This window comes from Microtus ochrogaster, unplaced genomic scaffold (genome assembly GCF_000317375.1).
Source record: "Microtus ochrogaster isolate Prairie Vole_2 unplaced genomic scaffold, MicOch1.0 UNK1, whole genome shotgun sequence".
NCBI classification, from domain to species: Eukaryota; Metazoa; Chordata; class Mammalia; order Rodentia; family Cricetidae; genus Microtus; species Microtus ochrogaster.
In genome coordinates, this window is record NW_004949099.1 from 32,505,849 (window position 1) to 32,522,757 (window position 16,909).

The 16,909-nt window shown below is 45.8% G+C and overlaps 1 protein-coding gene across 3 annotated transcripts in view; it reads right to left on the reverse strand.

Moving 5' to 3' along the window:
- Positions 1-12,248: 12,248 nt before the first annotated feature.
- Positions 12,249-16,909, reverse strand: part of Bms1 (BMS1, ribosome biogenesis factor) — a 41,646-nt gene continuing 36,985 nt past the window's right edge. For all 3 annotated transcript variants that reach the window (XM_026788217.1, XM_005365087.2, XM_026788216.1), the window contains exons 20-23: positions 16,443-16,590; positions 15,964-16,139; positions 13,229-13,390; positions 12,249-12,760 (exon numbers count right to left, since the gene is read on the reverse strand). In XM_026788217.1, coding sequence (XP_026644018.1) covers positions 12,530-12,760; positions 13,229-13,390; positions 15,964-16,139; positions 16,443-16,590 — 717 coding nt within the window. In that variant the 3' untranslated portion in view covers positions 12,249-12,529. The remainder of the gene's footprint in view (positions 12,761-13,228; positions 13,391-15,963; positions 16,140-16,442; positions 16,591-16,909) is intronic.

The window sequence follows — 16,909 nt, forward strand, 5'->3', positions numbered from 1 at the left end:
CCCTCACTCTGCACCTCCCTCACTCTGCACCCCTCACTCTGCACCCACCCCTCACTCTGCACCCACCCCTCACTCTGCACCCGCCCCTCACTCTGCACCCGCCCCTCACTTAGCTACCAGGGAAGGAAGGACAGGCTGCTGGTGGCGGTATCCGGGCTGAGTGGTGCACTGTGAAATTAGACAAATGCAGGTACGTTCCAGATGGTGATCAAGCACAGATGAGAATGCAGACAAGGAGAGAGAGCTGGTCACCTTCCTAAGCTCTGTGAGGCTCTGCAGTGACAGGGCTAGGAGCATGGCACCTCTAATCTCTCCCTAACCAAAACACTCCTAATCTGCCATCTAAGGGGAAATCCCAGAAGGCTCTGCAGAAATCTGGGTGCGATCCAACCATCTGCTAAACAGTCACAACCACCTACTGTGGCTCTGCGGACCAGGCACACAGCAGACCCACACCTGCCAGACTCCTGCCCAGGACATCTGGAACAGTCAGCAGATACTGTGGTGCTGTAGAAACCCATTGACTGACTAGGGCAGCTGGAGGGGAAGACTGGTGGAGGTGACAGGACAGGTACAGCATCAGAGGGACTGTGGCAGGGACAAACAAACCTATGGGGACAACAAAGAGGGTAAAGGACATAGTAGGTACAAGGTTTTAGGGAACCCAAGGGGGTCTTTATTGGGTGCTGAAGAGTCTCCTGGCCATGCATGCAAGCCCACCCCTTTGTGGATTCTGCAGCTGCATGACGCCCCCTGCTGGGCATATTCATCCTACTCCTACGCCATAATGGTCACAGGCTGCTGACCTTGGCACTGCAGGATGCTGGAGCCCCAAGTTCTTCACATCTAGAAAAAGCAGTCTGAATGAGAATGAAAGCACAGCATCCAGGTGCCGGCCACAAATGCCTGAGATCTGCTCCCAAGACCACTCCCATGGAGGCTTGGCAGCATCAAGAGTGGCCTCTCAAGCCAAGCCAGCATTGTGAGTGTGTTCTCCTTGGCGTGGCTTCATGGTCACCCCTCTTCCTTCAGAATTACCATGACCCACTGACCCACAGCCTTGACTGGCACCACCACACCCTGTCATTGCTTATTCAATATACTGAAATTTACTTTATTTACATTGATGTGTGTGTGTGTGTGTGTGTGTGTGTGTGTGTGCACGTGCACGTGTTGAGCACACATAGAAGTTAAAGGACAACCTGCAGAAGTTGGCTATTTTCAACTCCTGTGTGAATGCCAGGAGTCAGATGACCGGGCTTCGTGGTCAGCACCATTGCCCACTGAGCCATCTTAATAGCCAATGCTTACTTGTTCTTGATGTCCAACCTCTCCAGAAGTGCGTCCTGCAACTGTCAATCATGATGTACAAAAATCGAACAAAAGGCTCCTTCCATGAAAAACCGAGAGAGAACACGGGCTATACCAGAGAAACAGTCAAATGGAACAAATCTGGCACTGGCCTAAAATGATCCTGAGCTTCCTAAGGCCAAAGCAAAAAGGAAATCCATGACCAGAAGCCATAGTCATGTTAACAAAAGCTGCTGTTACTACTAGTCAAGCCAGGATACATTATCACTTTCGGATCTTAGAAAGACACTGAACACACATTCTTTACATGACTTAGCTTGTTCTGACCTCACAAGAGCACCATGTTAGGTCCTGGTTCGCTGACATGTTATATCACTTACTAGTTAGCTCAAGCTTGGGTTTTGTCAGACATGTAAACGCCACAGTCCCAGCTGCTGGTTCCCCAGCCCAGTGTTAGTGTTCATCCAAAAAGGGGCACAGACAGGAGGGAGGGGTGCGACAGGAAATGAAAGCCGTTAGCAGCTCCCCTTCCCTGGCTAAGAGAAGGAGGTGATGTCCACTGTCTGCTCAAAGGTCCCAGTTCTGGGCTGAGACACAAAGAAGACAGGCAGGTGACAAAGAGGGAGGGGCACCAGCCTTGAAAACTCCCTTGTGAGCGAGCCGTCGGCTAGAGGCATGGCTGGAACACAGACCTTCAGGATGCCCACTGTCCTTCGCCTGTGCTCCTCTTCCTCTCAGCCCAGCACCATAAGCAGGACCTGATTTCTGTTTCTCCTGGGACACGTCATGTGGGGCTGGTGACCCAGAATGGGCTACTGTGTCCTGAAGCTAAGCTACACTCCAGTTACCCGGGGTTGACAGAACATAAAGGACAAGCTCATTCTAGGGAACCCTCCATAGGTCAAAGGTCTAGATACAAAAAGCACAGGGTAGTTGAGCTTTCTAATTGCCTAGGTTGGATCTTAACCCTGGAGAGAGTAAACATCCCGGAGTCTCCAAAGCATGCCTCAGGAAAGCGCAACGGGGAAGCCTTAGAGGAACTGGTAAGAACGGGAAACTAGTGACGATGTGGGCACTGCACTTTGTTATCCTGCACACGCACAATCTATGGACACACACACACACACAGACACAGACACACACACACACACACACGACCTTCACCATTTCCCCTGCCAAGTCAACCATGTCGTAAGCCACAGATAATCTGTGTACTCAGAGTCTGGGGCCAGGGCATGGTATTCTGCTGAGGCCAGTGAGCACAACCCCCAAGAAAGCCTGCAAAGACTAGAGGACATCAATGGTTGTCCCTTTGTCTTTGCTGCATCCATAGGAACCTACAGGGAAACACCAAGTAGTATAGGGAGTAAAGAGGCTCAGGCTCTCCTGTCCAGCCCCACTAGAGAGTGGGACACTATAAGCAGATGGCCTGGTGACCACACTCAGCCACTAGGATGTAGATAGAGAAGCATCGTGTCTCGAAGGTCCCCTGCAGTCTTGTATGGACCCTGTGATCTACCAGTGCCTCTCTGTTATTTTCTCCCACACCCTGCCTGCAGGAGATGCTCAGAGGACCAACTTCCATCACTCTTTCTGAGGAAACTTAAGATGCACACCCTGGCAGCTGCCTGCACTGCTCCTTGCCCTGCTGGACTGTCCATCAGTCCTTCTGCCTGTTGCTGCGAATGAAGGTCAGCCGGGAGCCAAGTGGGTCACGGGTAGAGAAACTTGAGAAGCAGGTGTCCCCTCATTCCTCCCCTGGAATGCCCCTGCCTCCTCCACTAGCTTCCACCTGCTTTGGCTGCCTGTTGATGCCCTGGACAATCCTGGGGAGAAATCTGGGAATTTACACAACCCAGAGTCTGGTTACGGCTCATTACCCTAATGGAGAGAATTTCTGGACATTTCCCAAGTTTCTTCCCTTAAAATGTTCCATTAAGGACCTAACCTCAATAAGAAATGACCACTTTCTGGAGAAGTCTCCTAAGTACTGACTCTTGTGGGTCAGTGTTTTTTGTTTTGTTTTTTTCTAACCTGATGAAACTCAATCATTCCAAATAAAACCAGAGCCAAAGCGGAGAGGTAGACGGACCAGTAGGGCTGGGGGAGGCAGCCTGGGCTCTTTCCGTCTTGTATCCAGCTGGTCCCTGGAGGCGCTGGGCTCTTCCTGTCCAGAGAAAAGCTGTAAGTGCAGAGAAGCGTGCACGCCCTGGGAGCTGGCCAGGCTGCCAGCGAGGCAGCTGAAGTCTTGAGAAAACTTCCTGATTGCATTAACAAGGTCACACCACCAGGACCTAATCCAATCCCCCTGGAGAAGGCGGCTTCTGGAAAAGCTGCTGCTCACACATGGCAGAACCAGGGGCCACCAGGGCCAGAGGAAATGGGACAATCTGTCCTGGGACCTAAGGTGAGAAGGCAGAAGTCTTATTGCCTCCACCAGGCTGAAGGGGCACACAGGCCAGGAAGCTGGACAGGTTTGATAACTTGGGACCTCCCCTTTCCAGAGGCGACATGGAGATCCTTGGTAAGCCGGGTCCCCAGTGATGACCATGTCATAGGCCATCCTGTACAGCTCGGGGAGGGCGTGCTTTGAGAATGCATGGGGCTGCAGAGGGCAGGGTCTGAGACCGGCCTGCAGCAGCTCCTGCACAGCTATGCTCACCCTGTTTAGGAAGAGCACCGCGAGCACAGCAGTTCCCAATCTGTGAGTGGCAATCCCCACACAGGCCAAATATCTGACATTTATGATTCCTAACAGTAGCAAAGTTAGTTATGAAATAGCAATGAAATAGTCTTATGGTTGGGGATCACCACAACATGAGGAACTAGATTAAAGGGGTGCAGCATGGGGAAGGTTGAGAACCACTAGGCTAGACCCTTGTCTTGGACTGGGGCCACCTGCACCTCACCCACCAGAAAGGCGGCTGTGAGCACTGTGAGGCATCCACTTTGCTTCTCTTTGGCTCAGTTTCTTTAGCTGTGCAACAAGAGGAACATGCTGAGGTTCAAAATAAAAGACATGTCAATCATACCTTGCCTAGTACAAAAAAAGCCGCAGGAGATGACAGGAGGTGCCCGAACTCTCTTACGCAGAAGGGAACCCCCAATCTGCGTTTTCCTTTGCAGTCCCAGAGTACTTGAGAAACAACTCCTACAAACCTAATCCACATAAGTCCAAGGGATAAACCCAAGGTATATCCTGTGCCCATGCTTCTACGTTCCTTCTCTAAGAACACCCTCTTTTCTGAAAGTTCCCGGGAGCCTGTGTATATTCCTAGACACCCACTGTAGAAGAAAAGGTGTTAGAGACAGTACAAACACAAAGACGGATGCAGACACAGCAGACCGGCTGCCTTCTGATGCTCCTGAGGTCAGCCTGCTGTGGGCCCCCAACAGACTCCATCAGCGGGGCCTGAGCCGGGACCCCTCTGGCTTTGCTAGTTTGTGCCACATTCCATTGGGTTTTCCTGCTTCCCAGGACTCCTGGAATCCTTCACCAGCTGGCAGCTCCTTGTTGCCTTGAAGGTTTGGGCCTGTTTCCCTTCCCCAGACCACTTTGTTGATGGCCCTTTGCATCCAAGACAGGGTTCCAGCCGCTACTTCACCTAAGCATTCCCCTTTCCTGATTCAGGAACTCACTTCAGCCTCCCTGGGACAGAGATCAGGAGGTCCTCTCCAAGCCCTGCATCTTCTGCCTGGTCCCTAGACCCTAGGCCATCAGCGGTTCACCCTTCTGTGTCCACTGCTCTACCCCTACTTCCTGTGATTGGCCCCAATTAACTACCTTAAAAATGGGCTGAGAATTGAAGCCAGGGCCTGACATATGCCAAGCAAGTGCTGTACCACTGAGCTACAATCTTCATTATTTATTTATGTATTTATTTATTTCGGTTAAAATTTTAATCTTCCTGGGGTTTATAAATCATAGCAGAGGAGTGACTTTGGGTCTCTCTTCAGTGGAGCACCGCAGCTAATCCCAGCACTGGTGTTGAACTCCAGTGTTTCCTGTCTCAGAGGTGCCTTGGTCCAGAACATGGTCACATGTCTGATTGTTGATCATGCCCCGCTTCCAGGCTCAGTCCTACTGTGACCTCTTCCCAAAGGAAGGACCTCCACCCAGATCCACAGCTGCCTTCTCTGAGCCTCTTTGCCATGTTCTCTAGCTCCGCTGTGCCTCTCTCTCCCTCCCCCAAAGCATGGGATAAAGACCTCTCTCCCCAGCCTCACATCCCCAAACATGACCCTAGGCTGCATCTAGGAGGAGGCGTCTCTACTGACAAATGTATGTTTTCTACCAACTTCAGTGACTTCCTCTCAACTTTTCAACCTGCTCTCCCTCCCTCTCTTTCTCCCTCCCTCCCTCCCTCTCAGCGTTAACCACATATACCTATAGCTGTGATGAGACACCATGACCAAAAGCAACTTGGGGATGAAAGGGTTATTCTGCTCATTGATCCACAACACAGTCCAGCACAGAAGTCAGGCAGACCTCGAGTAGGGCAGGAACCTAGACGCAGGAGCTGGAGCAGAAGCCAGGGAGCAACACAGGGCAACACTGCCCTCAGTGCACTGGGCCAATCCACATCATCTGCTAAGCAGGAAAATGCACTATGGTCTTGTCCACAGGCAGATCTGATGGGGGCATTTCCTCAACTGAGGCTCCCTCTTCCCAAATGACTCTAGCTTGTGTCAGGTTGACATAAAATGAACCAGGACGCTCACAAGCAGATACACACATGTGCAGAGAGATGCAAACACGCACATGCAATCCCACATGCATACTCCCCACATTAATGCTGATTTGATTTTATATAAAAGATATTATATATTATATATTAATATATAATATATATATTATATATTTTATATATATATATTCAGACTCAAAGATGTGCAAAGGCACATAGCTACTGACTGGCAAAATTAAACACTTTTGTACTTTTAGCTCGACACTGGATGTTTTAAACGACACTTTTTTCTTTCTTAAACAGCAATAAACAAGCCAGCGTGCAAAGTTCCCGAAAAGATGAGCAAACTCATGTTATGCAGTCAGCCCTGGGAATATAAGCACTAAATAATGTAAGTGCTCTGACTAGCAATTATTCTTGTGGCCAGTGCTCATTGTATGAACGGGTTAGCCTCCCCAGACTGGCCGCAACCATCAGCCTTCAGTCTGAGAGGGAATCTGAGGCTGAAGCCCCCCCACATTACTCCCCCCGCCTCCAGGCTGGCCTTCCTCTTGCAATGCTTGCCTATGGCGCCACCTCGTGGCCGCTGCGGTAACTCCCAATGAAGAGGCCCTGATGGGGATTCCTTAGACTGTGCCACAGGGCAGCATGCAGTCTCTCTGGCCGCACAGCTGCTGACAATCTCACATGCAGATGCAGGGAAGGGGACTCATTCTTTAATCCCCTAGGATCTAGAGGGAAAGAGAGTCCCCAGAGCGCACTAACCACGTGTGATCACGTGTGTTTACAGCTGTACACATACAATGCAGCCTCCTGAGTGCATTCAGAAGCTCACACTTGCAGGTTGCTCAGATGCAGCTGTATACACTTTACTCCTTCCCTCCCTCACGCCCCCCCATGGAGGTACAGTGGCTCACTCACATGGGGAATCAAAGCGGCTTCTACTCACAAAGGCAAACTTCAGTCAGAGCCCTGGTGCATGCCTGGTTCAGCTTACATAGAGAGGAATCCCAAGGCTCCTCTGTGGCAGGCCTAATATCCGCTGGTCTGCATGCCCTGTGTGGAGGGCCCCAGGCCTAGAACGGCAACCCAAGAGAACAGCCACCAGCTTCCCATAGCCTGGTCACGGCAGCAGAGCCTCAGGAGGTACCCACCACAGCAGATCAGCCTGCCAGTCCTCTGATGTCTCAGCAAACAGATGTAAATACAGTTATGAGCTGGCATGGGAGCCCCAGGGGACAGACACAGGAGCCAGGGCCAGGGCACGGAACTCCTAAGTAGGGGTGAATCTAAAGAAGTCACAAGGCAAGTGTGGCACAGAACCAAGAGAGACTATGGAAGGAGGGAGGGGCAGCTGTCAAAATGCTCCTGGAAGATGGTAGGTAAGGGCTTAGACTAGATTCTGGGGACAAAGTTAGCTCACTTTCTAGCTTCCTGTGGACACCACAGGAATATTAACTTCACAGTTTTTATGGTCTTACTATATGTCTGTTCCCAACCTATTAGCATACTGGATACTGACATCCAAACTGCTGTAGAATAGAATACACTCTTATCCAAAGGCACTCAAAAGCACCTGGGTACGTATCAGCCCTTGTGGTTCATTCCCATTTAGATTCTCACAGCCCATCCCTTCTTGGAAACACGGGGCGGAGGGCACTTACCTATTCTAAGTTTTAGACTTTCAGCGGGCAAGGTGTACACGCCTTTAATCCAGCACTTGGGAGGCAGAGGCAGGCAGTTCTAGGACAGGCTCCAAAGCTATAGAGAAACCTATCTCAAACCCCCATACCCGCAAAAGAAGTTAAAGACTTCCTAGAATTCAATGAAAATGAATGCACCCCATACCCAAACTTATGGGACACAATGAAAGTGGTGCTCAGAGGAAAGTGCAGAGCACTAAGTGCCTTCATGAAGAATATGGAGAGATCTCACACCAGTAACTTAACAGCACACCTGAAAATCTAGAACACAAAGGAGCAGACAATAGGAAACAATAAAACTGGGGCTGAAATCAGTAAAATAGAAACAAAGAGAGCAATACAAGAATCAATGAACCAAAGAGTTGGTTCTTCAAGAAAAATCAACAAAATAAACCCTTTTCCAAACTAACTAAAAGGCAGAGGGAGACTATCCAAAATCAACAAACCAGAAATGAAAAGGGTAACAATAACAGCTCACTCCGAGGAAATAGAGAATCATCAGGTCATCCTTGGAAAACCTATACTCCAAAAACTGGGAAATCTAAAAGATATGGACAGATTTCTTAATAGATACCACCTACCAAAGTTAAATCAAGAGCAGATAAACAGTTTAAATAGATTGATAACCCCTAAGGAAATAGAAGCATTTCATTAAGTCTCCCAACCAAAAAAAGCCCACGGCCAGATGGGTTTCAGTGCAGAATTCTACCAGAGTTTCAAAGAAGACCTAATAATACCAACACTTCTCAAATTATTCCACACAGTAGAAACAGAAGTAATGTTGCCAAATTCTGAGGACACAGTCATCCTGATATTCAAACCACACAAAAACACAACAAAGAGAATTACAGACCAATTTCACTTATAAACACTGATGCAAAAAATACCCAATAAAATACTGGCAAACCATCCAAGGACACATTAAAAAGATCATCCACCATGTTCAAGTTGGCTTCATCCCAGAGATGCAGGGGATAGTTCAACATATGAAAATCTGTTGATGTAATCAACCATATAAACAAACTGAAAGAAAAAAAAACATATGAACATCTCGTTAAATGCTGAAAAAGCCTTTGACAGAATCCAATGCTCCTTCATGATAAAAGTCATGGAGTGATCAGGGGTACAAGGGACATACCTAAACATAATAAAAGCAATATACAGCAAGCAGATTGCCAATATCAAATTAAAAGGAGCGAAACTCAAAGCGATTCCACTAAAATCGACAAGACAAGGTTGTCCACTCTCTCCATATCTATTTAATACAGTACTTGAGGTCCTAGCTAGAGCAATAAGACAACTAAAGGAGATCAAGGGGACACAAATTGGAAAAGAAGTCAAAGCGTCATTATTCAAAGATGGTATAATACTATACATAAACAATCCAAAAACTCTACCATGAAACTCCTACAGATGATAAACAACTTTAGTCAAGGGGCTGGATACAAGATAAACTCAAAAAAAAAAAATCAGTAATCCTTCTATATACCAACAATAAGTGAGCTGAGAAAAAAATCAGAGAATGAGCACCCTTTACAATAGCCTCAAATAATATAAAATATCTTGGGGTAATTCTAACCAAGTAAGTAAAAGACCTGTATGACAAGAACAGGAAAAAAAAAAAAAAAGAAATTGAAAAAGATATCAGGAGATGAAAAGATCTCTCATGTTCATGGATTGGTAGGATTAACATGGTAAATATGGCAATCTTACCAAAAGCAATCTGTAGATTCAATGCAATCCCCACTAACATTCCAACACAATTCTATTTTTTTTTAAATATTTATTTATTTATTATACAATATTCTATCTGGCATGTATGTCTGCAGGCCAGAAGAGGGCGCCAGACCTCATTACAGATGGTTGTGAGCCACCATGTGGTTGCTGGGAATTGAACTCAGGACCTTTGGAAGAGCAGGCAATGCTCTTAACCTCTGAGCCATCTCTCCAGCCCTCCAACACAATTCTTTACAGACCTTCAAAGAACAATACTCAATTTCATAGGAAAAACAAAAAAAACCAAGATAGCTACAACAATCCTGTATAATAAAAGAACTTCCAGAGGTAATACCATCCCTGATTTCAAACTCTACTACAGAGCTATAGTAATAAAAACAATATGGCATAAAAACAGGTGAATAAATGGAATCGAATCAAAGACCCAGATGTAAACTCACAAGCCTATGGACACCTGATTTTTGACAAAGTCAAAGTTATACAATGAAAGAAAGAAAACATCTTCAACAAATGGTGCTGGAATAACAGGATGTCAGCATGTAGAAGATTGCAAATCGATCCATCTCTGGCACCCTGCACAAAACTCAAGTTCAAGTGGATCAAAGACCTCAACATAAATCTAGATACATTGAACCTGATAGAAGAGAAAATGGGAAATAATCTCGAATGTACTGGCACAGGAGACAACTTCCTGAACAGAATACCAACAGCACAGGCACTAAGATCAACAATAGATGGGACTTCCTGAAACTGAAAAGTTTCTGTAAGACAAAAGACACCGTCAATAGGACAAAACGGCAGCCTATAGAATGGGGAAAGATCTTCACCAATCCCACATTTGTCAGAGGATTGATTTCCAAAATACATAAAGAACTTAAGAAACTAGATACCAACAAACCAAATAATCCAATTAAAAAATGGGGTACATATCTAAACACAGAATTCTCAATAGAAGAATCTCAAATAACCAAGAAATATTTAAGATGTTCAACATCCCTTAGCATCAGTAAAATGAAATTAAAATGAAAATCAAAACAACTCTGAGATTCCATCTTACAGCTACCAGAATGGCTAAGATCAAAAACACAAGTGACAGCTCAGGCTGGAGGGGATGGGAAGCAAGGGAACACTCCTCCATTGCTGGTGGGAGTACCAACGTGCACTCTTGGGCATATACCCAAAGAATGCCCAATCATACCATGAGGACACTTGCTCATCTATGTTCATAGCAGCTTTATTTGTAATAGCCAGAACCTGGAAACACCTAGATGTCCCTCAACCAAGGAACGGATAAGGAAAATGTGGTACATTCACACAACGGAGTATTACTAAGCTGTTAAAAACAAAGACACCAGGAAATCTGAAGGCAAATGGATGGAACTAGAAAACATGGTATGTACTCACTCTTAAGTGGATACTAGCTATAAAATAAAGGACGACTATTCTACAATCCACAGACCCAGAGAGACTAGGTAACAAGGGCTCATGGGAGGAAACCCAGAACTCCCTGGGAATGGGAAACAGAAGCGATTTCATGAGAGGGCTGAGGGCTGGGGGGGACATGAGTGAGCAGGTTGGGCGGGGGGGGGGGGGGTTGGAAGGGGAAGAATACTGAAAGAGACTACTGGAAAGGGGGTGGCATCTTGGGGTCAGGTAAAAACCTTGCACATGCACAAGGGATCTCCCAGGAATCTACAAGGATGACCCTAGCTAAGACACTAAGCAATAGCCGATACATAGTTTGAACTGGGTATCTCATGTGCCTAACCCAATTGTCATCAGAAAGGTATCATCCAGCAACTGACGGGAACAGATGCAGAGATCCACAGTCAAACATTAGGAGGGAGTTCGGGGAATCCTGTAGAAGAGGACAAAGGATTGTAGGAGCCAGAGGGTCAAGACACCACAAGAAAACTCATAGACTCAACTAACCTGGGCTCCTAGGGGCTCACAGAGACTGAAGCGACAACCAGGGAGCCTGCGTGGGGCTGACCTAGGCCCTCTGCATATGTTACAGTTGTGTAGCTTAGTCCTCCTGTGGGACTCCTATGAGTGCGAACAGTTAGCTGTCTCCAACTCTTACAGGCTTTTGGGACCCTACTTCTCATACTGGGTCGCCTTGCATGCCTTAATACATGCAACTTGATATGTCATACTTTGTTGACACCCATGGAAGACCTGGTCTTTCCTGAAGAGAAATGGAGGAGAAGAGGATTAAGGGGTGGGAAGAGGGGGAATGGAGTGAGGGACTAGGAGGAGGGAGGGGAAACTACAACAGGGGTGTAAAATAAGTAAATTTATCTTAAAAAGCAAAACAAATATAGTCGCGGGTAACGCATGAGGATCATCTACGCCAGGAGCACAATCCCCTGGCTTAAAGCATTTTAAAAGCATGATGGAGCATACCTTTAATTCCAGATCTCAGGATGCAGATGCAGTGGATCTCTGTGAGTTCAAGGCCAGCTTGGTTTACAAAGTAAGTTCCAGGATAGCCAGATACACAGAGAGACCCTAGCTCCAAACACCAAAACCAAAACCAAAAGTACTTACTTTACCTAGCTACTATACTAACCAATGAAATAAAACATGAAATTTTTATTACTATCCACTAGGAACAGTAATAAAAGAGTTTTTAAAAAAAATTAAGAAAAGATGGCTTAGAACAATGCACTTTTCACACAGAATCCAAAAGCTTGAGTTACTATTTTTCCCCCAGGACCCTCATGCAGACAGCAGAGTAAGCAGTTATTTCTCAGTCATTTATAGCAAACTATCATATACTGCCTTCAAATAAATCACTTGGCCAGAGTTAATGGGAAAATAGTTTAATACTTTTATATCACAAAATAAACCGAGACAGGGAGAAGCAGTGAGCTAATTCACGAGCCCTCGGTTCCCCTGACGTGGTGCTGTCTCACCGGACACTGGGAACAAGCACACACCCACCGGCAGGTTCTACTACAGTTCCTGCTCAAGGTAGAGTCAGGAGGACACATCCCACTCTCCCAGGCTCGCACCCTGATGTGTCCTAAGCACTGAAGTCACCATGGCTGCCGCTCTAGAGGACAGCCCCTCCGTTCTGGAGACACTTCAGCTCTCCTTAGCTCTAGCTCCTTTCAGACTGGACTTCTGACTCCGTTTCTCCTTCTGACCCTGGATCGAGAAGAACTTCTTCCTCAGGTCCTTCAGCCGCCTCAGCTTTTCCTCTTCCTCCTTCTGCTTCATCTTCACGTGCTCCTTGTTGTGCAAGCTTCTCTGTTCTTTGGCGTTTTTCATTTTATGGTTGTGTACTGTGCTCAGAGCACCTAGCAGAGCCAGGATCTAACAAGACAAAAGATGGTGAGCACAAGCCAGCCAAAGCCTGCCTGTCACCTATATGATCGGGACCTCACCACACCGACTGCTGGTATCAAATGAGATTCAATCCCAAATGGAAACTGAGTGAAAATTCATCATGACTTGCATGGGGATGTAGGTTTGTATGCATTTGATACAACCAATATGATAAAACAATCCACATTTACCACTGTATGGAATCATATGCAGCTAGCTACTGAGTGGTTCACCAGACAGGTGTCCCTATTCAAATATAGGTGGAATATGACTAACCAAGGATGTCAAACAGCCTCTGGGTTTTCCCCCAATTTCCAGTTCAGGGGCCTTGCATCAGTCTGGCCCTTATGCTTTCCCAGTGAAGACTCAGAACACAGTGGAAATGACAAGCGTGCTGCCCAAAGCACTACTTTCATATCTAAGCACAATGAGAAATAAGTCCCTCTCTGACAGTACCTTCCTCTCGTGAGGTTCACGTATGACAGCCGGTCTCTGCTTGTCCCTTGGCACTTTGCCTGCCTTTGCTTGGATCTTGGGCTTGTTCTTAAATGGCAGAGCCTTCTGCAAGGCTTTCGGAATGTGCAGTGAATTAAAATGTTTCTTTTGTCTCAGGATTGGCTGAAAAGGAAAAAATAAAACAGACTATATTTAAAGTATAACTTTTATGTACTTAAAAGTGTATCTAAGATCTTTTCATGGACTGCCTTTTCTACAAACTAGCCACATTACCATCTGCTGACTATCAGAAATCAGGATTCAATCACCCATCCAATGTGGACAGCTTCAACGGGCATCTACACAGCTAGGCAAAACAAAGAGTACACACATCACAGCCACAGGTCCCCTGAAAAGCCAGCAGGCCTACTTGAACAGAGCAGAGCTACGGGTCTTCAACAGAACATAAGAGATTCAAAGTATCTCCGCAGAGAACTTGGGTGTTCTCTTTGGGAATCTGGGGTGGTTCTCTAGCACAACAAGGAGAGTCTAGATTCTCACTGCGACTGTCAACTTCTCTTCCTCAGCAGTCAAAGTTAAACTTAATTCTGACAGAAGGACGGTAGACAGCACACAAGGCACAATCTAGACACTGAATTCTATGCTCAAATGAAATAGTCTGACCTGGATATTTAACCACTCCAGAGATTACTGTAAACAGAGTTCTGCAGGAGCCACGCCACAGGTGAGAGGCAGTGTGCAGGGAACATCTCTGCTGGGCTTCTATTTCTCTAAGATATCACCCACAGTGTCTTTCAGAACCCTGGTTAAAGAACTCAAACTTTCAGATTTAAAGAACTTGGATAAGCCTTCTCCAAAAAGGGGTAAAGAGGACAGGATGGGATAAGAGGCCCCACCTGTAGCTGAGGAGCTACTGACATTTGGTGGCTACTAGACAGAGAAAGTAGCTGTTTTGGGGGTACAGTCAATAGCAGAGGATAGCCGATTGCCTAGACCCACATGGATTCAGTAGGCTGTTCTTTAAAAATAAAGAAGAGGACATGAAGGGGGGGCTAGGAGGAAGAGGTCGGGGGTATCTGTGGGTGGATATGATCACGACATACACATATACATATACGCATATTGTTGTGGAATATTTAACTATGATCTTGCCTGCCTAAGGCACCTGACTGGTGTAATAAGAAGCTGAATGGACTAGAGTGAGAGGGGAGGTATAGTGGACTTCTGGGCAGGGAGAGTAAGTAGGAGGAATTTAGGCTCAGGGAAGAAAGAAAACGAGACACCAGGGTCCATCCAGTCAGACACGGAGAAAACAGAAAAGGAGGACACACAGACCAAATCCTAAATCACTGCAGCAAAACGCTAATGACTAGAAACAGGAAAATTAGTTTAAAAGAGCTAGTGGGACAAGCCTAAGCTAAGGCTAAGCTTTCATTACTAATAATAAGTCTTCTGTCTTTACTGGGAGCTGGGAGCAGACCAAAGGAAATTCTAACTACAGCATATACTCACATATATAATTATATAACTTATGTAATATAAATGCACATACATTGCCAAAGAATAAATTAAAGTCTTTAGAAACTTGTATTACTAGGCTATAGTAACGAAAATAGAAACAGACTATTAGTATGGAGGGGAGAGCCCAGAAACGACTCCAGATCCATGTGGTCAACTATGCAAAGGCAAGCAAGGACACAAAATAACCTTGTCAAGAAACAGTTTTGACTGTATCTCATTGAAAGTATAAAAGTAAGTTTTTAATCCTACAGCTAAATCAACTCAAAATGGCTCAATGTTAGACCCAAACCCTAAATGTTTTCCAGGAGAAAATTGCCTATATTTTTTCTGGGTGTCACACCAGAAAGAAACAAAACCCAAAAGGGAAATGACATCAAAGTAAAAAGCTTCTGCACCGCACCACAGAACAATCTACAAAATGTAAAAGCAAACACTAAACAGGAAAAGAATATTTGTGAGCTGCCTACCTGAAAGGGGTTAGGACAGGGCTTAAAAAGGGCTCTCACAAGCAAATCACACAAAACAAATAAGCAGGGCCAGGAACCAGTTCAGTCTAACAATGATAATAGTGTCAATGGGTGAAGGCCCTGCCCCCCCAGCCCCCAGAAGCTCCTCCAAAACAACCTGTCTAAAACAATGGGAAAAACACCTGAGCAAGCATTTCTCCTAAGGAAACAAAATGAGTGATGAGAACAGGGAGACAGGGGTGAGAAGATACAAAATGACAGAAATACAGGACCAGTGTGACAATGCCCAGAGCAGAAGAGATCTGATACACACAAGAACCATGGTTCATACAAGTGTTTCATGTTTGGGATTTTTGTAAACTATTTGAGCAAGGGGATGAAATGGTAAAATGTTCATCTGCTTCACCCACGGTAAGTAAGCACCTTACCAAATCCACATGTATCTCACAATGTCATTGGTAATTCTCAAATAGAATATTACAATTTTACAAAATATTTTAACTTCATTTCCAATTCTGAGAAAACCACTGGCACCATTTTTCTGTGTTCTTCCCCCAAAACAGCAAACAAATATATAATTGTTCAAATCAGATTCAGCACCTGACTTTATAATTGAAAATACAAGTCATATAAATAGGACATTACAGGGTTGGTATTTGGTTTGATCTCTGGTGCCATAAGAACTAAAGAGTACGAATAAAGCCCCTGAGTGATGCTGCTAGAACAGATACACAGGCCCTTCCTTACCTTATAGAGTGAGTCCTTGTTTGGCTTCAGTTTGATGCCATGGGCAAGCCTCAGCTGATATGTTGTCCGCATCCCTGACCAGGTGTCTTTCTCACCCACGGGTTTCAGCAAAGATGTTACAGGGTTATAGAAGGCCGGGATGGAGACAGGATACCAAGTCCGCATGAAAACAATATCTAGAAGAAGTTTCCAAAGGTCTGTATCTATCTCGAGTGATACACATACATGTGCATACCCCAAGTCGCCCCAACATCTCTACCTGATTAAACAGCATTGGAAAAAGAACTTAGCCAATTAAACTCCTGCTAACTACCACAAGGCTGTGGGTGTGAGCCCAGCAAGTACAAACACAGTGTGGCTACTCCAACTGGACAGGGCTGGAGCTGACAGGCCTGGAGATCAAAACTCCTTCTAATCAATACCAGCGAGAGTCAGTAACAAACCAGTAACAAACAGCACAGGGGACAAAGGAGTCTTACCACTCATTAACAACTTGTCCTCAAAGCTGGCCCTGAATGCCCCTTCTGGAGCCCGGAGCGCTTTCTTGATTTGTCCCCTTATTCCACTGACAGTTCGAATGACCGCACCTTCAAATTTGGCTACTTCCAAGGCAGAGTTAAACATTCCCTAAATGCAGCAAAATAAAAACACTCACATATATACATTACCATTTATATCACTGGTTAAAAAACAAAAATCAATTCACTAAACGTGAAATTACTAACATCAAAAAGTATGCTACTCAACTTTATTTTCAGGGAAATAAACTCTACAAGAGCAAAGAGGTGTTCATGGGTGTGAAGTGGCCTAGCCAGCCTCAGCACCCTCTTCTGCGCAGGCTTCACAGGTACTCTACCACTGTCCCTCCCTCTGTACAAGCACTGAGCTCACCGCCTGCCCTCACGATCTTATTCCCAATGAAACTTCCCACCTGCCCTCTCTGACC